Source organism: Larimichthys crocea, chromosome XXII, assembly GCF_000972845.2.
Source record: "Larimichthys crocea isolate SSNF chromosome XXII, L_crocea_2.0, whole genome shotgun sequence".
Lineage (NCBI taxonomy): Eukaryota > Metazoa > Chordata > Actinopteri > Sciaenidae > Larimichthys > Larimichthys crocea.
In genome coordinates, this window is record NC_040032.1 from 11,791,765 (window position 1) to 11,814,873 (window position 23,109).

General features: G+C 43.5%; 1 protein-coding gene across 1 annotated transcript; it reads left to right on the top strand.

Moving 5' to 3' along the window:
* The first annotated feature begins 4,181 nt into the window (after window positions 1-4,181).
* wscd1b (WSC domain containing 1b) lies at window positions 4,182-21,650 on the top strand. Its single transcript, XM_010746965.3, has 10 exons — window positions 4,182-4,741; window positions 6,048-6,221; window positions 6,317-6,687; window positions 13,536-13,650; window positions 14,679-14,863; window positions 16,354-16,475; window positions 17,068-17,245; window positions 17,797-17,961; window positions 18,068-18,268; window positions 20,622-21,650. The coding sequence occupies exons 2-10, from the start codon at window positions 6,172-6,174 to the stop codon at window positions 20,972-20,974; spliced, it is 1,740 nt and encodes a 579-aa protein (XP_010745267.3). The 5' UTR covers window positions 4,182-4,741; window positions 6,048-6,171; the 3' UTR covers window positions 20,975-21,650.
* Window positions 21,651-23,109: the final 1,459 nt, after the last annotated feature.

A 23,109-nucleotide genomic window follows, 5' to 3' on the forward strand; every position in this document is an offset into this window, starting at 1 on the left:
TTGCACCTCCACCTCACCTTCCTTCCGACGGTCCAAAACATCTGTGGTACAAAGACACATCACAAGTCCAGGCAGCACGGCTAACTGAGGACGGTAACTATATCTAACAGCAGCTTCAGTTCACAGCCTTGAGGCAGAGGAGATCAAAGGGAAACGTTTTCTTCAAAAATTGTTTATAGTTTCACCAAAAATGAAATAAGTGGTGGTGTGAGACTGTAAAGTGTTACATACTTAACGAGGGTGACTGTACCCAGACAACAAATTCACATATGTACGGGTCGCAGAGCAGGAATAGCAGTCATTATATGGCAGAAAGGTTACATAACTGCACTGTTTATCCCATATTAAGGCTGTGGCTCAAGTTTAGGAAACTGAAAAACCAAATTGAATTCATCATAATAAGCCAACTTCTTTAATTAAAATCTGACTTTGCGCCGCTCTCCAAGAGAGGAGGGATGGCAGCAGAGAGGAGCAGAAATAAAGGACGGAGGAGAGACTGAGGCATTGTGCTGCATAGAGACAGAAGCAAGTGTTTCTGTCTTGTCTGAGGTGATCAATGTCTGTGAGGCAGCACAGAAAGGCAGAGACGAGGGAGAGATGAGCTCTGCTGTCTGGACCGCTGACTGACAGCTCCAGCATCCTCTCTCTCTCTCTCTTCAACAGCCTGAGTGTGAGCTGACCTAAAAGGTTAGGTAAGGTTAAATCGACTGCATTCTTAGGGACGGGTGGCCCCTTCCTCTGAGAAAGAAAGCCAAAAGAGAGATAGATGAGCATACCGCGAGGAGGGGAGTAATAAAAACAAATAGGCAGAGTGCCGTGGATTTACTTCACCCTTTCCTCGATGGACTCCTGTGGATAAGCTCTGTTGTTTCTGTGCAGCTGTCCGTGCAAAGAGGAGTGACTTACACAAGACTGCAGCTCCACAGCATAACCACAGGAGGAAAAGGCTGAGGCCAGGCAATATTAATGCTGATTGGAATAATAACAAGAGTGTTAAGCTCAGCGGGGGAGGCAGTGTCACTCTTTATAAACTGGAAGTGAAACAAGCCCACAGCAAAGCACCTGTCAGCAGAGGGTAACAGCCGGGTAACAGCTTACTGTAGCTTACTCCCACAAGGCAACACACCAAAGCCAGGCAGCACGTAATTTAATATTAAAGGTGGGATCGGTTTATTTATATAGAACATTCCTTTACTCAATTTGTTGTACGTCCAAGTGCATGAAGCAACAAGTAGTATGAGACTATATCAAATAAATTACAAGAACCGACAACTACGACCCCCAAACCTGTCAGATAAAACTCCAAAATCATCCGTTACGTTGGACTAACTGCGTATCTGTCCACGTTTAACCTCACAAACTACTACACTATCAGCATGATATTTTTTATTGTGCACATTTATGATTGTGCGCTCAAGGACCTCTCGTGGTTACAGTATTTCGCAATTTCTGGAAAGACCTTGAAAAACACGTTTCATTGAGTCCTCGATCCTTTTAACCATCCGGCGGGGGCAGCCAATATTACTCCTCAATGCCTGCTAGGCTGACTTACGTGGTCTATTGTAGGCCGGCTGTTGTCATGGCTCAAAAACATTAATAGAAAAGTTTAGTCTCATCTTGAACAGATGCATCTGCAGATTAATTCCATCCCCATCTACTATGATCAAATAAAGTTAGACACGATATGAGATGTTCACTAGATTTATCTGATTCAACTCTTTTTTGGGCTGGAAGAGGAGACATAAATCACAACGGAATGAACTAAATAATAAATAGTGTTTGGACTTTTTGTCCCATTTATTGTCTCCCTAGTAAGATTAAACAGTTAGAGTTACATTACACTATTCTGTTCTAACAGAGATCACAGAAAAACACTAAAACCTCGTGTCTGTGTAAGAAAACATTCTGTAATATACAATAAAATCTTTATTCAAAACTCTGCAAGTCTCCGCAGTCCCTGCCAGTGATGGTGGCATTGCAGTAGGTGCTTGGCCATCTGTTGCCTGGTGGAGATCTGCCCTTTGCTGAGTGCACTCTTCTGGTTTGACATGAATTCTAAATTAAGAAGAAAAACACACGGCTGACCGAGCTACTACATCAAACCACTCAGCTGCATTCACTCCAGCAGCAAACGTTTGCCTCCTGAAAGAAAACTTTACAAAATTCAGACAAGGAGTGTAACGCTACAGAAACCTGTCAGTCGTGTAAAACAATCGCAGTGCAGACCTGTAGCAGAGAAGATGCTGTGCCTCAGTACTATGTATGTATGTTACTGCTCACTATTACTTTCAAGGCTGTAAAATCTTAGGTTTAAGAAAAGATCATGGTTCTAGTTAAAAAGGTGTTAGGGAAACATCCTGATTTAGGTTTAAAATCATGATTCATCACCATCAAATTAACATTAGGTCATTAGGATGAATAAATCTGACTTTGTTTCTTTTGAGATTAGAGTTAGGGTTATTCTACCTGTACACACAGCTTAGTCCAAAATATCTTCTGGCCTCTGGATCTAGGCTGCTATGTTCTGACTGCTCTGGAGTCTCTGTTGTTTGTTTGGGTGCTATAAAATAACCTGGATGAGAAGAATGCACAAAGCAGTCAGCATGTTTTTCAGGTGACAAAAAGATGTCCTGGTTATGATGTTTGACCGGCTTGCTTACAGGATCATCAGACAGACAGAGAAATGTGTAGCCATGTTATCATCCACAAATAAATGATAGAATATTTTATGTTTCTTTATAATTTTGCCAAGTGGGAGCACGAACAAATTAAAAACCAGTGGTCATAGAATTGAGCCTTGTGGAACCCCTCGAAAAATCTGGATTTAAAACCACTGAACAGCTGACACTGAAGATCACATCACTGAGGAGGAAACCTGAGTAAGAACACCAATCTTCATTAAAATATCACAATTAACTGCATCAAAAGGCGGCACTGAGATTAAGCAAAACTAAAAATTCTATTTGAATCCCTGTTAACCTCCAGGTAATTGATTACCCTGCGATAAGGGCTGATCCGGCGCTGTGATCAGATCTAAAAGCCGCCTGGAACACATTAAAACACTGCAGGTGCAAAGGTAATCATCCATTTGCATGTCGCTGAAGGTTTCATGATAATATCTGGTATTATGTGAGAAGCAGAAAACATGCAAAAGAAATCATTAGATTGGCTTAAGCACGGTGCATAAACTCAAGCTCCGATACTGATTTTAAACAGATAATTCTGCTTCTTTCATCATCCGGTCTCGGCCAGAATACATTTTCTGCTTTACTTTTCTGATTCATTAACATTTTTTTAAGCAGACTTAATAGATTTTAAAGAAAACCACTCATCTCATAATACGTTAAATGTCCTGCAGACTTGACATCCTCCAATTCATATAAAAACAGATGATTAGGGCAATTATATTTGATTTGTTAGCATGAAGAGTTGAATGAGAATTAAAAAAAAGTGACATATCTCCAGCTCTGGGCTCTGATCATTTCCGCCTCAAAGTTTCATCTCCTTCTTCACATTTAGAAAATTCTTCAAACGACTTCATTTACACTATAGAGAGAGAGAGAGAAAAGTTGTTTCAAAGACAGATGTTCATGAAATAGAACATGTTCAGATTTTAAAACTAGAGAAATTAAAAATCCTTTTTATCTTCTTATTTTTCTTGTAGCACTTGTATAAAAGGGCCACGGTCGGTGTGTGAGGGCCTCGGTTTGAAGGTCAATCAGCCGTGACACGGCGCTTTGTTCTGCGCGGTTAATTTTCTCTTGTTCGTGGCAGGAGCGCGCAGACGAGGCGCTGTTCGTGGTGCTGAAACGCGCAGAGGGGACGAGAAACACAGACGACCACGGTTGACTGGCACATCAAGCATTCACCCAAAGTCCATTCATTTAGCACTTCAACCGGAGGCTAAACAGAAGAGGACAACAACACAACACAACAAAGTGTGAGCTGCTGTCAGCGTCTGATGGGACTTCAGAGATATACGAATGTCCTCTGATGGTTTTGCTTGGTCCTTTGCCCTCCATCGTGCTGACAAAGGCAACGATGCAGCAGAAGATTTGGTTAAACTCTTCAAAACACACACACACACACACACACACACACACAAAGCCGAATGTCCTTCAAATGGATGAGGGGGCTGATTTCACTGAAACTCAACAGTAGACTCAGAGAGAGAGAGCTGCAGCGCGCATGTTGCTCGGGTGTTTATTAAGTGAATTATCCATGGTGATAAGAGGCTCGGTGTCGGAGGACATGTTACTGTATATAAAAAGGTGTTCGGTACCAACACACACCCCGCCGGTGCAAGCCGTGGACCGCTTGGACACGTTTCCTCCCGTTTGCACGGTGGAGGAGCTGTGACGCGTTTAGATCACCAATGCAAATGAGACTTACTACCCCTTCCTCCTCCCTCCTCCTCCTCCCCATCACCTCCTCTCTCCCTCTCTCCTTCCCTCGCTCACACACACACCAACACACACACATACTGTCTGTGCTTTATATCGCCGTGCCAGCCTTTCAGAGCGACGGGAGAGCAGCACTGGCTGGCAGAAAGAGAGAGAGAGAGAGAGAGAGGGAAGGAGAGAGAGAGAGCTTATATAACACCAGCTCTGGGAAATGCTGGAGAGCCGAGGAGACCTTCACTGGACACTAAGCGGGGGAAACGGCTCGGATCATCACGGCCGTGGATTGATAAGTGTTCGCGCAACACAAGGATGCCGTGCGTACCACTCCACTGCTGAAGGTGAGCCTGTATTGTCAGAGATCCTCCACTGTAAATGGTGGAGACGGTGTAAAGAGAGGGGGGAGCGGAGAGGAGAGGAGGGGGGGTTTAAAGATGGAAGACCTCGGAGGTGATTTTTGTGTTTGCTCGCTTTATATTTCATGTATCATCCAACCTTCCAAAGCAAACCCCATCCTGCTCCATCCAAAAACAAGACAGGCGTGGATGCGTCTTCTTCTTAGGATAATTTTTTTGCGGTGATTTTTATGCGTAAGTTGAACATAACTTGGGCACTCGGACTTGATCATTGTGCAAACTGTTGCTTCTATCCTCGGGAGCACTTACCGCACCCCCCTTTACTTTTTTCTTGTGTTTTAAAGGCAGAGGAAGGAAGGAAGGAAGGAGAAGAGGAGGAGAGGAGGGTGTCCGCTTTAGAAAACAGAACGAGAGAGGCCTGAGATGAAAAGTAGAGCTGAAGGGCATGACGGTGTGTGACAGCCACCGAGACAGCCGGGCATTAATGGATATTATCGGGTGTGAAGGGAGAGAGAGGCGGTGTGTTGAGGGGTGTACACACACACACACAGAGTGGGGACCTCCATCACCAAAGAGGGGCTTGCATTAGACCATCGTGACACTTCACTGCTGCTCCTCTCTCCAGACAAACTATCTTCATAAAACACTTGGAACACTTCTTCAGCATCTCATCTTTGCAGGATTTGTGTGTGTGTGTGTGTGTGTGTGTGTGTGTCCTCATCTCTTATTCATCTCTACACAGATATGAGAGATGGTCTGAATATTGCTATGATAATCCCCATTTCATAAGCACCCATAATGCGCTCTCCAGACAGTTTTTTTCTTATCACATGATGTCATTCCACTGTGATAACAGAGGCTTATTTTTATCTTAACATTGGCCAATATCTACCCAGCGTTCACAGCCTGACATCTCTGCATTGAAATGAAATTTTAAAGCCGTAGTAGTACAAAGGTCGATGTCGTTTCTGAGTTTTTTCTCTCCTCTTGTTGGAGTCCACGAACTCGAGCACACAGACAAAAACAGAAATTACAGGGACTGCAGAACACGGTGCGAGGCCGGGTTTTTAAATTAAAAGAAATGAAAGCAACGGAGCAGCAGACACCGTGGGATGTGTTGCAAGATACTGCAAGACAGAAATACAAGCCCATATGTCAACATGAGCTGTGCATCGAATCCTCCAGGCATATACTTTCCCCTCTTCCCTTTGATTGTGTTCACACACAGAGAAATGCACTTGTGCTTTTAATCCAGCTGCTTGTGTTCCTTTTCTGTGTTTTTGTGCTCCAGCCTCTCCCCAAGGATCATCCTGGAGTCAGCGGCCACAGCCTTGGATATTAAATCCCTCTGTTGTGACACATCCATTGTTCCACTGCTGCTATTGGACTCTGTGGCGAGGAAGGACCAAGACACAATGTCTACAGCGCTGCCAGATGCTGCAGGTCTTTCCAAGATTATGAAGTTGTAAGTAGGTTACAGATCTTCTCGCTCCTAATCCAATGAAATGGCATTCCACTGAGGTGAGAGACGGTAAACAGAATGGTGGCGCCCCTTTACAGACTGCACTGCCTCTTGAAGCGGGCTCAGATGCTGCTGCTCTGCCTGGGCATCGCCTATCTGATGGCAGGCAGCATCCTGCTCCTGCAGCGCTCCAGCATCAGAGTAGCTCAGCCAAACATCGCCAGCCTGCCGCCACTGCTGTCTCTCGCAGCGCCTCCCACGGCCCTCAGGACTACCAGTCTGGGCGTGAGGGCACGTTCCAGATGGGCTGCCATTCAGCCTGTGTCTGGAGGGGGAGCCAAGGCAGGACGACACTGGCCCACATCCCAAAGCCTGGGGGTCCAACACTTGCATCGCCACTGGTTTCACAGTCTGCTGCCAGAGAGTCCAGAGCAGAGAGCCCCTCTCCACAGGAGCAGCCGACATAAAGGTAAATAACTCTACAGACCATAGCTCTTGCTGTGAACACATTCAATACATAAAAGTCAGTTTAAAGAGCTACATTTGTCTCCGTGTTGACTCGAGACTGCTCCGTCTTCAGTCCAGGTCGCCGCTCCTAAATACTCCGAGCTGTCACTTCATAAACACCACTGCAGCACTGCCACTGCTTTTCTTACAGCTTTACTAGCCGGCAGATGAAAAAGAAGCAAAGAAGCCAGTGTTAATGTTAACATGTGACCACCGGCCACCGCTCGCCCTCTTTACATTAATTATTGTGCCAGTGAGGCGTTAACGCGAAAGGGAAAGTCAGCCGAAGACTATTTTTAACTAGCTACAGCATTATGTGACTGAAAAATGAATATTATTTATCACCATAAACTGTAAAGAAACAACAAAACAAGTCTAATTGATTCTTAAAAGAACATTTTAAAGGTCTAGCGTGTCAGATTTACAGCAGAATATACATAACTCTGTTTACATTAGTGTATAATCACCCCAAAATGAAAAATAGTTCTCAATCTAAACACACGTTTGTGCTTTTGTCACGGACACCATGCTGAGAAAAAGGGGGTGAGCCAAGGGGATTGCAATCAGCAACTAATGCCAAATCCTACACACTGCTCCTCCAGCCAATCAGATAAGCTGCTTGTCTGCTTTTCAAGAAACACACAGGGACCTCCAGTGCGCCTGCCAAAAGATATGTTACCAGGCAGACTTGTGTGATCGTGTGATCGCCATCATCATCTCATTAAGTGACCTTGAGCACCTCCAACAAAAGCAGATTTGAATAGTCAGTAAAAAAAAAGAGGGAGGATACTGAAATATTCTGGTGGAGATGTGTTGACTGGGACGGTGGTTCTCCTGATGAATAATATATAAAAAGGAGCAAATATACACGTTTATTTTCTATTTTGTAATTTACTTTTTCCAGCTCAGATGGGTCCGGAGCTCCGAGGTAACACAAATCCTGCACGGTGCTTCCGTGGCGTTCACCCACAACAGGCTTCATTGTGTATTTATGAACAGATAATCATAAACTCAGAGCTTCATTACACATTTATATGACATTTTAACGTGCGGTTGCTTCCGATCTTGCAGATTTGGACTCACTGATCCTAAAAATCAGAGAAGGAAAAAAGCGGGCAAGGCACCGAAGTAGTTTCTAGAAAATAAATGAAAGATCACGAAGATAAGAATTGTTTTACTTCTGCTCTCGGTTAAGGAGCCTTTAGCATTACTGGAGCAATTTAAGATATCCCTGGAGATGTACTCGATTGTTAAACAGGCCTGTCAGTGGCTTTGTCATTTTGTTGAAATGATAAATACAATGGAATTACCTCCAGTGGAACATTTGTTCTTCTAGCCCATTCTTGAAAAGCATTGCTACAAGAGCTCTTAATCCATTTTTTTTTCTTTTTTTAAACAGACACTACATAACCGCTCAGTCACTAAGTAGGGTAATACAGATGAAAAATGTCGGAGGCAGCAATGAGATCAGTTTCAGCAACTGCCATCTGGCAAAGGTTGCTTTTTTAAAAGTATTACCCGGGACGCAGAATTAAATTACCCATTGTGCCACATGCCTGTGAAGAGTAACTGGTAGACAGATATGCGATATCATTCATGAAACTAGACTTTGGAACAACAGTTTCAGTCGGATTAGTCCATTTGTTAATTAAGCAGACAGATAATTAGTTAGAAACTTTTGAGAACTGATGGACAGCTCTACATGTGTATTTGCTCTACATGTGTATTTGCTCTACATGTGTATTTGCTATGATTGCATTACTTATGATCAAAAACTAGCCGGTCGACAACTTTGCTAAACAGCCAAACATCGAACAAGCACAACAACATGAGACTCAGCTCAGCTCAGCTCGGCTCGGCTCGGCCCAGCTCGGCCCGGCCCGGCTCGCCGTCTGTCTTTCAGCCTTTTATTTCACCAAGCTCTCGCCAACGACTTCGTCAGTCCCAGATTTACTCTCGTCTGGCGGTTCTTGCTTCCTCTGTCAACATCAGCCAAGTCTTCACCATTAGCTCTATCATAAAATCTGCAAAGCCCGGGTTATGTCGCCCGCTCACCGTGCTCCAGTTCTGGCATGACACCGGCTCCACTCGATGTCTGCATCTCGATGCCCCCCCGAGCTAACATTAGCTAACGGCAGCTGTAATTTGCAGCAGACTACTTTATGTCCGTCGGGAAACTCTGTAAATCACAGAGAGCTGATGCGGAGCAGCCGGAGGACATCAGAGGGAAAACCAGAAAACATTTTCTCCATAAATTATTATCCAGGGCCAGCCGACACACACACACACACACACACACACACCCATAAAATCATCAAGTGTCTTTTTATGCTTCAGCTTTTGCATGGATTAAACAATACAACATGCAACATGACATGGAAGCTTTAAAGGATTGTTGTCTTCAGACAGAGAGATATCAAGCTTTTCATCAAACTCTCAGCAAAAAAAAGTGAATAATCGTATTTCCCAAATGTCAGACTATTCCTTTAAATAATTCATTGAGCAAAAACATGTAAATCTTCTGCTCCCAGAATCTCGACTGTGAAGATGACTGAGAATTTTCTGCTTTTTTTTATGATTTACATAATTGTAAATTGAACACTTTGGTTTTTGGATTGTTGATCAAAAACATCTGAAGATGCCACCAGGAGTGAAATTGTGACTTTGGGGCATTAAAGAGACGGAATGACTAATGAGTTTGTCACAATAACAGCGAGCTGCAGTCATAGTTTCATCACTCTACAGTGGTTCAGGAAACACTTTCTTACTCTGTGAGGGGAAAAACATTTTTAGCAGTAAATGTTTTCTAAACCTGCTAAACCAGGATTATCGTGAGGTGTTTTTTAGTCATTAAACAGCTCTGATCCATCCAACTCAATCTTGTTATCCAAACCTCACAGCTGAAGTCTCTGGACGAATGAAACGCACAATGTTTGAGGCAGACACGAGATAAAATACTGAGAATCTGAAAAACATGCTCATGAGTTATTGTCCAAAAATGAACCTCACCTTAAATCTGGTATTCAAAGAATGGTGAGCAAGATAAGCAGACGTTTTAAAATACTCGTCAGTGCCCTCTTGTGGGCAAAGAATAGCTCATTTAGTTAACTAAATACTAAACATTATGTTTAGTATAGTATATTTCAGTATCTAAATATCTTTGATATAAAATAAAAACATCTAATATGTAAATTTAAAGGCCTGCAGCTCGATTTACATTACCCATTTCTCTGAGTTCTTCATTTCCGTAGTCTAATATTCAATCTTTATAATACATTTATCTATCTTTTTTCATCTTTATTCCACTTTTGTTCACTGACTACTTTGACAAGGACACATAACAGTAACAATAATAATACACAGGCGAGCCGAAAGGTTTTTTCTGTATCTTCAGTTGAGATCGAAGAGCGTATTCAGAAATAAAGAAGGTGCGAGATGCAAAACACTTTGTATCTGCTGCCAAAACTTTGTGCCTGGCAGGGATGAGTCACGGATTCTTTGATATGTAAAGTACGCGTCAGAAGTATTACACACACACACACACACACGAGATCAGAAGTAAGAAATATTACAGTGGATGCTCTGTGTTGATATTTTGTGATATTTGATTTGCACGAAGTTTCAGGTGACGCGTGTAGCGGAGGTGGCTTCGTTTATCACCGTGAGGTCACAGCGATGAGCTTAACAAGCAGCAGACAGTGTTGTGATGAGTGAGGGCTTGGCAGACTGATTTTGCCCTGGGTTACGACTCTCAGGGTACGTACATGTTGTCCTAGCTTAATGGCAGTGTTGGGCACATTACTTTGAAAAAGTAATTAGTTACAGTTACCAGTTACTTACCCAAAAAGTAACTGAGTTACTACACTATAAAAGTAACTAGTTGCCCAGGAAAGTAACTAATGCGTTACTTTTTTAAGTTAAAAAATGCCAAATCATTTGGAGTAATTTGGAGTAAAGCAAACAACAGATACCCATACAGAGGTTTTAATTTATTGCACCTCAACGCAATTACAAGTTTGGACGTGGACAAAGTCTTTGGTCTTAGACACAGTGTGCATGTAACATGTACATTTTTACCTTTTACCTCGACGAGGTTAAAATACTGCCTATACTTCCACCGTGAAAACGCTGTCTTAGACTCAGCCTCGGGACTCGCCATCTCATCTGACATGCTGTGTGTGTGTGTGTGTGTGTGTGTGTGTGTGTGTGTGTGTGTGTTGGTTTGTGTGTATACCCGCCCACCGGGTGTCTCTGGTTGGCTCAACATGAAATCTCTGCTTTAGCCAATCGTCATTACGTATCCCGCCCTTACCAAAGGGAGAAAAAAAAGCATGCCTGTATGCGAGTTGAGTGAGGTGCCAGTTTCAAAACGAGTAGGTTGGTTCAGTAACGCGCAGTAACGGCGTGTTGGTACCGGTAACGGCGTTACAACGATAGATGAAGTAACTCGTTAGATTACCCGTTACTGAAAAAACTAACGCCGTTAGTAACGGCGTTTATTTCAACGCCGTTATTCCCATCACTGCTTAATGGCGAATGTTGTCGGGGCTTAAAAATAACATTTCATCTTTATTTTCATAAAAAAAAGAACTCGGCACAGAGCTCTTTGTGTTTGAGAGGCAGTTTTATGATAGTTTGTTGAATATCTTAGCCTTTCAGGGCAGGGGGTGGTTCACTGCATTCAATTTCTTTATATATACTGTATATACAAAGAGACCCTCATTATATGTACTCTTTCTTTACACATGTCCTTCCTCCTGATGTCGAAGCGACTTGTCCTCGCTGGGTATTTATGCTTTTTCAGTATCAAGAACGCGGTTGACGATCCTCCCTGACCCGTTCTCGTGTCAGCCCGTCACGTCTTGAGAGGCTCCCTGCTGTGCTTTTCGATGACTCTCCTCACATCTGTGAGGATATTACAGGCACAGCAGTGAGAAAAGCCTCCTTAGCTCACTTTAATGGACACACGCGGTGCACGATACCCCGTGGCAGTGGTCCACATCCTCATACTTGGTCATCATGTCATTAGCCTTCTCCGTCCAATCCTGTGGGGAAGAATCGGGCTCCAGCGCAGCCATCTGTCTTAGTGTTTAAGAAAGCGACAGTGTCTGACCTAAGTGCAGTCATTTCTATCATGTCTGGGAATTCGGGGCTGCTTCCCTCCATTAACCCTCAGCTGCAGCTGCCCGGGGCCTCTCCTTCACTTTGATTAAAGCAATGACCTGCCCCCGCTGGGCGGATGGAGGGGGATAGGGAGGCCTCACCTTGGGTGGCGCCTCTTGAGATGCTTCCGGCCTCAGACTTTGGCAGCCTCGGGTCTCTTAGTGCTTTCAGGCAGCAGCTGCTGCTGTTCTCCAGTGTTTGTCTCCCGAGGCACAGGCGGCCAGTGACTCAGCCTCGCCCCAGCACAACAGGCTGGACGGGCTTCAGAGGACATCGCAGACTGATTGAATCACGAATTCGATATGGTGATGCTCGGCCTGCCAGAGATTTCACGGTCCATCGCTTGCTTCCATCTTGTCTGTGCACCTTGCTGCCACATTTCCTCAATCCTAGTGGCGTGCATCTCCTCCAACGCTTCTTTAAAAATCCTCTTTGACCAGCTGGCATCAATCTTTTCTGTGCTGGTAGTAAACATAAAAAAATCTCAGCATCCTTTAAGCCTTTCATACTAGAAAAAACACATTATCTGCAGGCTCTCCATGCATCAAAAGACTTTACCTGCTCGCAACATAAAGCTCTGGAACATAACCTAAAAACATAAGCGCCTCAGACCCAAGGGGCGAGATGAAGTCTACAGACAAAACAAGCGCATGTGCAACCTTTCACACCGAGAGCGGTATTTATAAGTACGACTTTCATGTGTCAGCTGAGCGGAGTTTGATGTAGCAATGTGGCAAAGACGAGGATGACATCAAAGAGTTTGGGTGACATTTTATATGGAGCCTTAATCTCGTCAGCACATCATAATCGTCTGTCGGAGCCTATTAGGTGTTACATTCTTCTTTTTTTATTATTCTAGTGCGGGTAAATAAGGTTGACTGTGATGTAGGCATAAGAATAATCTATATTGGATGATAAATTAGGCCTCGTCATGTTATAAATTAGTTGGATATTATGGCTCACAATACATGCTGCTGTGTATAATTAGTGTGAATAAGTGATGACGCAAAGGCTGCTTTGTCACCGTTAGAGGACACTGCCAGTGGCAGACTGAAAGACAGAGAGACATCCTGTGTTTTATCCTCCTCCTGTTAAAGAGGAGAGACGTCAACATTCATTTACTGCAAACTGTCGGTGTGCGTCCAGTTTATTCTTATTATTCTTAAAATCTGAAGAATAAAATCAGATCGGCCCACTGCACGAGGCTGTTTGCGTTCACGGCCGATCAAGCTGCCAAATTAGTTTGATTGATTAGTTTGTCCATAAAAAATGTCCTATTACGGCTTCCCACAGCTCAAGGTGACACTTTCAAATTGCTTCATTTTGTAACAGTCCCAAAACTTTGAAGACGTTCGCTTGATAATCATAAAAAAAAGAAAAAAGGAAATCGAACAGAAGCTCGTTTGAGAAGCCAGAAATGTTGAGAATGTTTCATACTTTGCATAACAAATGATTTAAATGATTAACTGATTATCTACATTGTCATCAATTAATCTTCTCGTGGCCCGGCTAATCAATTAATTGACTCATCATTTCAGCATGAAATGTTATTGTAACAGAAACACGCTTTTTCAAATTGACACTTTTTAATTGTGAGGGTATTTGCTGAGGGAATATTTCAGTCTGAATGGTTTTCCCTTCACACAGGGACCTACATCGGTTGCTTTCTGCACAACGCCAGCGATCGAGCCCTGGGAGGAACTATGCTTTATGACCTGCGCAAAATGACCAGTTCTCTGTGTCAAGACACCTGCTCAGAAAGGTAATGCGTCTGCTGCGGGGGCTCCTGTGAGGGGACCACAGAAGGCCTGCTGTTTGAGTAAATGCCTTGGATCTCAGTCTCCTCCATGAATGCCTCCTGTGTTTGGAGCCAGCGGAGAGCCAGGTGGCTGGATGACAGTAAAAGATGAGGGAAGGGAGGGGAGGATGGTGAGAGAGGGAGAGAGAGAGGGGAGAGTGAAGAGCAGGCCAGGACAGAAGGCTTGATCTGTTGCAGAAGGAGGGAGGGAGGGAGGTGTGTATGTGTTAGAAAGCTTAATGAGCTGACTACAGCAGTTGGTGAATAAGTCGGAGGTTATAGATGTGGCAGTGGGCTGAAAAAAATCTATGATTGGGTCAGTTGTGAGCTGAATTTGCAAGAACTGAAATAAAGCACGGAGAGAGGCAGGTGAATTTTTCAAAGCAAACTCAAGGAATGACCCGCTTAAATTATTCCTTCTAATATCTCAGCAGCCAGAAAAAGCAGAGTAGACTCAGTGAGAGGCGAGCAGCCGAGGACAGAAGGATGCAGGCAGACATCCTCCTCGCCCCCCCTTCACCTGAGCCACCCCGACGTAGAAAGCTCGTCATGCTCGTTACCTGAGCGGGGGCCAATTACCGCGATGAGTAAAAAGTAAAAAGTCAAGGCAATTTACGAGGAAGCTTCAAAAAGGACACGTATGAAAAGGTCAATTTTGATGAGGTCTGTCTGTCCCAAGGAGGGGAGGATAAAGAGAGAGGATGAGTCACAACAGCCTTGATATGTAAAAGTACAGATCAGAGGAGACTGCAGTTCAGCTGGAAAAAGGCATTACACGCCGAGACGAGTGCAGAAAGAGAAGCACTGACAAATATCACAGGGGACAGACCGTACTGTAGATTCCAGTTAAATGATTAGTTTGAAATGTTAGCAAATGTCCAGTAGGATGGGATTCGCCTGAGGGCAATGGTTTAAGGTTATGGATTGCCCTTAGCCAGGGCAATAACTGTGTCTATCTGTGTGTGTGTGTGTGTGTGTGTGTGTGTGGTTAGTGGGTACCAGTTTGCAGGTCTGGAGTATGGAGCTGAATGCCACTGTGGGAACCGGATCAGTAGCCCACGAGCTCCTGAGGAGGATTGTAGTCTGGTGTGTCGGGGTGAGAGGGGGTCTCCCTGTGGCGGAGTGGGCCGACTCTCCATTTACAAGGTGGAGGAGCAGCTGCCGGGACACAGAAAATGTGAGTCGAGTTCCCCTGAGGAAAGACCCCGGACTGTTTATTCTCTGACTTCACAGACGAGTGAAAATGCGACTGAACTTTTTCCAACTGAAAACTAAATCAGTCCACAGAATGCAAAGTGACTAAAACTATTGTAATCCTTCGAACAAGCATCGTCTGTGTCACCGAAGCCTCTGAGCCACAGAGATCTATTGTTACCAGAAATATCACGAGAGGTGACCAAACATTTTTCACCACAGCATCCTTTATTATATTAGAATTCGTTGCTTCTTTGTAAGGCAACATATTCACATTTCTCACACACATTTTCCATAACTGCTTATTCTTATCAAGGTCGTACAGTTTCTTGCTTGATGTAAAATATGTAATATGCTGAATATGAACTGACTGAATAATATATAGTAGGTCTATTTTTAAATTTGCAGCTCAGACTTGCAGATAAATTCTAAATTTTAACTAAATGACAAATAAAATCAATAAAATCAATTAACATAAAAACAAATAAGAATAGTACTCCTACTTCTTTTGGATCTCTCAGTCACTCTGTCTGGATTCACGTGGAGGAAAGATCTCAAGCGGTCATCAGCAAACCGGATATTTAACAGGCTTTTTAACACAGTGTTTGCATGTTTATTCTTCTGTTTTGACATTTTGCAAAGTGTAATATGAAAATGTAGTTTACTGGAGCCTTGCTTGCTCACCTGGTTGAGCATGCAGCCCGTCTATCAGGACTAAAGTCCTAACTGCAGCAACTCAGGTTTGATTCACTATTTAAAAACTGCCAAAACATTTTCTTTAAAAAGAGAAAATGTAGCATATTGCCTCATTTTCTGGTTATTAAAAATGTGCAGTGCAGTACCGTACATCACAACAGCCTCTGTGTGTTCTGAGGACACCACATGGTGCCACAGTGGCTCCTAACAAATGGACAAATGGACTACACTACTCCTATTTGAGTCAGAAAATATAGACATATGGGGGCCTGAGGGTAGAAGCTCTTCCTGTGCCGGTCTGTCTTATCTGCATCCGGTATCTTTTCCCCCTGACCGGAGCAGGGAGAAAAGTCCGTTATCCGGATGGTTGGCGCCCTCAATCAGCAGCTTGTAAATACATCAAACGTGAATATTTCTCTTAAAAAGAAACGGATTTCTGTTTTCCTTTAAAGGCGTGCATCGCATTATTGCTGTCGGCAAGGTCAAATGCATTATATAAAAGGAGTTTATATATATACAGTATTAGTATTCATGATCGGTTGGCTCTGTGTCTCTGGAGATTTGCAGCTGAAATGTGAATGTATAATACAGCAGAGTACAGTTAAGCAGAGGAATGTAATTAGAGCAGAAATACAGATTCATGCTGAATAACGTTGTTTATGATTATTTTCTCGCTTTTGTCAGTAAGTATGAGAGAAATGTTGGTTAATGCAGGTTAATCCCATCAAATCTGCTTCACTAATCTCATATTTTCTCGTGTGTTTTTCTGTTTTCCAGTCAGAAACGTTCACTACCGCGGTTGCTTCAAGTTGCCGAAGAGCACCATCAGCACCTTCCCCATCTCCTCCCTTCAGCCCAACCTAACCACGCAGTCCTGCATCGAGACCTGCACAGATAAGGTTCGAATTAGTTCTGCGAAATTACAGAACCTGATGATCAATTTATCTCACAGAGCACTCTGGGAAATGTACCAGCGGTTCGCTCTCTGCTTCCTGGAGAGCACACTCCATAGCTTAGAGAGCTGTCTGCACTCCCGGGAGATCACATGTGGGAGCGCAGAGCTCCTCGGATTTTTTTTGCTGAATATTTAAGGTTTAATGTGCCGCTAATGAGAAGTAGATAGTCTGGATGGGGCACTGAGATCTTACTCGATGCAGCTGTGGGTTTCCTTTCCAAAAACAGAAATGGCTTGTGGAAATATTGCACATCATTTGGTGGTGACTTTATTGTGATTAATTCTCACTGTGTGAATGCGTGCGTGCATAACTCTTCTACAGATTTCACCGCAGTGTCTGTCCTTGTGTTTTTGACATTGATCAACCTTTTGTGACTGGAAAAAAAAAAGAACAAAAGTGTGGACTGGGGATGTGACGCAGACTTTTCCTGCTGAACAAGGCGGACACGTCACCCTCGGGTAGAACAGAAGTCTTTGGAGAGAAAAATAAGTACGATGAGTCACAGAAATGAACATTTGTGCTTTGGGTTTTGCAGGAGCTCCCACTGGCTGTGTTCAAGAAACCCCACTGTTTCTGTACGTGGACGTCCTCGCTTTTCAATCTCAACCAGCAGTCTGACAACCAGCATTGCGCGGGGAACTACACCGGCACCTCCGCGCCGACAGCATCCACCGAGCACGAACACTTCCAGGTGTATCACACGCCTGTGCTTGGTGAGATATTACATATCACACAGCTCCAACGCCGTGTCAATCATGTGCGTGAGCTGTGAATCTTCATTCTGATTGGTTCTACAGAGAGAGATGAGACAATGTAATGGTTATCAGACCGTGTCCGTACTTTAATCTTACCTCTTTCTGCCATGTCAGTAATTTTTCCGGATGACGTCCAGCAGTTGCAGCCTCTCTTTCCTCCTGTAAAAATAACCTCTGACAAAACACAAAACTACTCCATTCACCGACACCATCCATGAATATTGTGTCGTTCCCTTGGAGAAAGCACACTAAGTGCATGACAGGGGGAGAAATTGCTCTTGAAAGCAGCGTTCACCCCAAATTTAGACTCGAAATCTCAGCTCTGGTCCCTTTTTGTCACTTTTGCAACAATTGCTGCAATTTGTGTCACTGGACTTGTTCTGTGTTACTTTTGTTGTGAAACTGAACCCATTTCTGGGATCTCTGCAGCCACGCTTTGTGAGATATTCTGATCTGGTGCATTTAATGCTTCGTTTTTATAAATGGCACCAAATACTCTGTCCTTCCAGACTCCAGGTGCAAAGAGAGGATGTTTCTGCCTCAGAGATCCAGCTCCCTTGTGGCTCTTTCTAGTTTTCCTGGTGCGGGGAACACCTGGGTACGGCACCTGATCGAGCTCGTGACTGGCTACTACACTGGCAGCTTCTATTTCGACGGCACGCTCTACAACAGAGGTGGGGAGGGCAGCTCGCCACTGTTCAAACGAGCGTTTGAGTGAGTGCTCGCTGAAATATTGCCTCGCAGCTGACCATTATTCATTCATTTATTCATTGGCACCAGGTTTCAAAGGAGAGAAGGACTACTGGAAGAGTGGCCGCAGCGTATGCGTGAAGACTCATGAGAGCGGTCAGAAGGAGATTGAGATGTTCGATTCTGCCATCCTGCTGATAAGAAACCCTTACCGCTCTCTCATGGCCGAATTCAACCGCAAGTGTGCCGGACATCTAGGACACGCCACAGACGCGCAGTGGAAAAGCAAAGGTAACACAGTTCAGTACACAAAACACATAACGTTTATGGCTTTGCTGCAGGATACCGGAGTAACTGCTGCGTAATGTCAGAGCGTCCGTGGACCAGAGGGCATGCAGTGATTGAGACTAAATGCCCTCATATTTACAGTGGAGACGTCACTCTTTTCAAAGCAGAGGACGCAGCGTGTAAAGTGAAAAGAAGGTGCATTACAAAGTGGTTAAAACTTGTATTATCATTTATTTCAAAGAATTAATCATTGTAATCTGGGATCTTGCTTTTGTTTCAAATCTCTGCAAACCTTTTCCTCAAAATGTCAGGATGCTTCTAGTTTTTAAAAGATTGACATAATCCAACACATGAATTTATATGTGACACCTTTCATTTATAAATATTTCAATATTCACTTTTGCAGTAGGATTTGTTCTTGCATTTTGTACCAAAAGGTCGTTTATTAATATTTAGAGTGAGCTCATTCACTGGAAACCATCCATGAATAAATATAAAAAAAACAATACAAGACATCAATAAATCACTCTACAGTTCTCATGGACTCATGCAGAGGTTCACGCTTCACAATGCATGCAGTGTGAAGGAGAGAGCTGTGCGTTTGTGTTTGTGGAGTCGACCAGCACGGCTTGAAGACGCACTCGAATTAGCTCGAGGAACAAATGAACGATGAGTCAGCCGAGTGCTCTGTGCCCTAGGTAACCGAGCTTCAAGTGTCTTGTTTTCGAAAAGTTTCTCTGTAATATATATAAAAAAAGAAATCTGCTTTTGTTAACATACACACTCCAACCTTAGGTGACGTCTTATCCAAATTTACTGCTCCGTCGGGGACTTTAATCCGTTATCTGATCCGGTGATAGATCACCTCTTTCCTACAGATGCTGCGCCTGTTAAACTCAATGTTCTCAGAGTTGTCAGACGTGGCCTTACGTCAATGCTTTATCTCAGGAATCCACTTTTTAAAGTTCATAACTCGTCTTCGAAGATTGATTTGCATTTGTCAAATATCTTCAGCGACAGCGTGATTAGTTCTGATATCTGCCAGACGCTCTCTCTTTCTGGATCTGCATCAAACAAAATAATTCATTGCTAAAAGTTTAAATATCAGACTTTTTTTTTGTTGGAAGTTGTATTTTGGTTTCATGTATTCAGACGGTATAGGAGGGATTTTAAAATTACATGTAGCAGCTACATGAATAAGGAGAGGAGTGTAAGAAAACACACTTTGATGGCTGAACTAAATTTGAACAGCAGCATAGGAGGGACTCTAAGCAAAGCAGAACCAAAGAAATGAATACCACTCACTGGGGCAGACTTGCAAGCTATATTGTAGAAAGAAAATTTGCACTACACAGACAAAAATATATTTCAGGAGAGGTGATAAAGCTGGCACAATGTTGGTGCCAAGACTGAAAACAAATGGCGAATAAGTCCTCAGTGTCTGCCGTGAGGACAAGGGCTCTCTACTATCCTAATCTAATCAAATAAATGTGACATTTCATATTATATTATACACATTATTCAATTAATATTATTCAAGAACTGTACGAGCCAGAATGTAAATGCGGCTGGGAGAGTGGTGTCTCGGAGCCAGAGATCAAGGCTTCAATCAAGATGCCGCTAAAGCACCAGGGAGGATGATTACGGTATTGAGCCTTAGAAATGTTGTCACGACGCCCTGATCCCTTTCCTCACTTCACTGTAACCGTTCAATGCCACACGGCGAGAGTGCCGGTCTGATTTCTCCGTCGCCAACACCTCACAAAGAACATTTGTGGATTAATAATTTTCGTCCCCCAAGTCTGTTACGTAATGATTATAAAGTGTTTGCAAAGATGCCGCTGATACGTCTTGAGAGGGTGGTTTCATCTTTAATTCATACACATCGAGAGGGTTTCGTCACCGCCTGCCTCACCTCTAATAACACGAGGAGTCTTTCTATATAAATGTTAAGAGCGGCATCAATTCAACATCCAGCAGAGGCAATATCACTAGATTTATATTATACTTTAATAAAATCTGGCTTTGGTAAAGAGAGTAAACAACTTTTTCTAATGGAAATATTGATTTTAAAGAATTAATAATTCATTATAGCCCCGCAAACCTCAATCCATGACTTGAACTGATCATTGTAGATGCATTGTGGCACTTTAACCCGAGCATCGCATCCATCCACCCATTATCTGTAACCGTTTATCCTCATCAGGGTCACTGTTCAGGCTGGAGGCGACCTAGTGTCACCTCTGAACCTGCAGAGATGTACATCTGTAACATTCTTCAGTCTAACCTCTTGAGCTCTGCAATGCAAATCACAAGCCGCTCTCAATAATCAACCGTATTCTCCTTTCACCTGCAGAATGGCCAGAATTTGTCTCCAGCTACGCCCCCTGGTGGGCATCCCACGCTCTGAGCTGGCTGAAGTTCGGACGCCGCCTGCTGGTGGTGCACTACGAGGAGCTGCAGCGGGCTCTCCTCCCGCAGCTGCGTCTCATCGCTGCCTTCCTGAACGTCACTCTGACCGAGGAGAGGCTGCTCTGCGCCCAGAGCAACCAGGACGGACATTTCAAACGCTCGGGGCCGCAGCGGCCCCCCTTTGAGCCGTTCACCGCTGACATGAGACAGATGATTGACCCCTTCATTCACACCGTTGACCAGGCACTGCAGAGCAGGAACTTTAGCAGGCTTCCACGAGAATACCTCCCCAGATGATGATCTGAAAAGTCATACGTGCGGTCTTTTAACTGACTGGTCCTGCAGGGGATTGTAGAGAGAAGTGCTCTGTGGGGGAACAGACACGAGCTGGTTGTCGTCAAGTGGACTGTCTGACTCTGTGTTAAGCCAGACGCTCTGTAATTGGCTGTAGGGTCATGGAAACACACCGTTTGTCACAGGAGAAAACACAACAGCTCGATGTGAAATCCAATGGTGAACAGCGATGACAGGGACCGCCTCTGTCAGAGCCACAAATATGACAAATGCTCAGCAAGGATTTGACTTGATGTGTTGGCCTGCAGAGATGGGATTATCTAAGTGCCCAAATATGAGCGTGTAAATCCAGAACGGACTCATTTCGGCTCGACGAGGGTTTTCTGTGGCTTTATAATTTCACTTTAGTACATATATTGTGTTTTTAGCATACAGTGAACCCATTTAAAAAAAAGTTACAAGTCATACTAACCTAGATGACATCACCCAGATTATACTGTGGAGATCCAGATTTGCAGTCATGATGGATAAAAGCCTCGAAGCTGCGGCATGCGGCTCTGAAGGCTCTTTATATGAACTCAGAAATATTGTTTTGTGCTTTCCGCTTCAAACTGTAAATGAACTCCAGCCGTTTCTATGAATTTTATTTCATTAAATGCATTCAGTTGTTTACGCATTACTCGAGATGTTTTTCACTTTCGACCGAGGCGATGCGCTTACCAGCTCCGTCTCAGCAGCAGGTTTGTGTATTTAGCTGTCACGGCGTTCACGGCGGACGCTTCCAGTGTAAAGATGTTCAGATGGTTTGTGTTCCACAAACAGAGGCTAAAAGAAAGCAAACACTGACTCACTACACTGTACGCACATCCAAGCAAAAACACTTGGATACTGTATGTGCAGAACTCACTTCAGCCTTTGCTGACATTGACTGGAAGAAAAGTGCCACCTGGTGGCTGGATTATGGAAACTGCAGCAAAGCAAGCTTCAGAATTTTGTTACTTCTTTTAATTCATAGTGTGGATAAACTTTAGTGCTCATATTCGAACAGCTAGATTGGAAATCGGGCAGAAACCTTGACAATTTTAGCAGACAGTCACTGCATGAAAAGAGGCACAAGGTCAAGAATGCAACAACAAATATCTTCCTTTGTGCAGTTTAGATTTTTCAATTTTCACAGAGACCGTTTTATTGATTCAGATTTTATTAAACGAAATATGAAGGACAAATTCTGAGAAAACACATTAATTGCAAAATTTACCATGCAGGTAAATTAATCTCTCCGACACAGCATCAACCAAAGTGAACGTTAAAGTTTCACAAAGGTAAGATTCATTGCCGGAGTGTTTTATTGGGCTGCAAAGGTTTCATGAGGTTGTGTCTGTCGCAGGGAAGATTCCAGTTACAAGCCACAAGGTTGAAGTCCTTCCTGAGCTTACAAGTACTCCAGATCGAATGAACGCACCGAAATCCAATTGCCAGAAACAGCCTCAATCCCCGGATTTATGAGCTTGTTCATGTCCCCCCGCTATGAGCCGACACTCATCTATACAACTGCAGCTTTGTGCAAAAGCTTCAGGTGTGCATGCTGTCAGAAATATGTGAAACAGAGCGCCGACTCTTATCGCTTGAGTTCAAATTCAGCTTGTTCTCGTGCTGATGACTTTGCAAAAGCGTTCAAGATAAAAACTCAGTGGACACGGTGCTGTTAGCGCCTCTGGCTCAAAGGTAACATGGTTGGGATCGGACGAGCAGATTCATGCAGGCGTCACATCCCGCTCAAACACTTCAGTCTACTCACAACAAAACTAACTTTATATATTCTGTCCACTCAGTACATCTTCAACAGCACAACATAAATAAAGACTTTAATTATCTGCACAATAAATATTACAGCAAGCATCTGATTTAACTTCTAGCTACAAAATGGTGATGACAAGATACTTAGAAATAAAAAAAGTGCTTTTAACTAGACATCTTCAATGAAATTAGAACTGCTGTAATCTATTATATATTTAAAAACTGGATTAAATGACTACATGTGATGTGAAAGGTTAAATCTACCCCTCTACACCTGCCACAGTAATTATTTCTGCACCAACATGTCCTAGTTGCACTATACCACCGTGTCTCTTTGGATA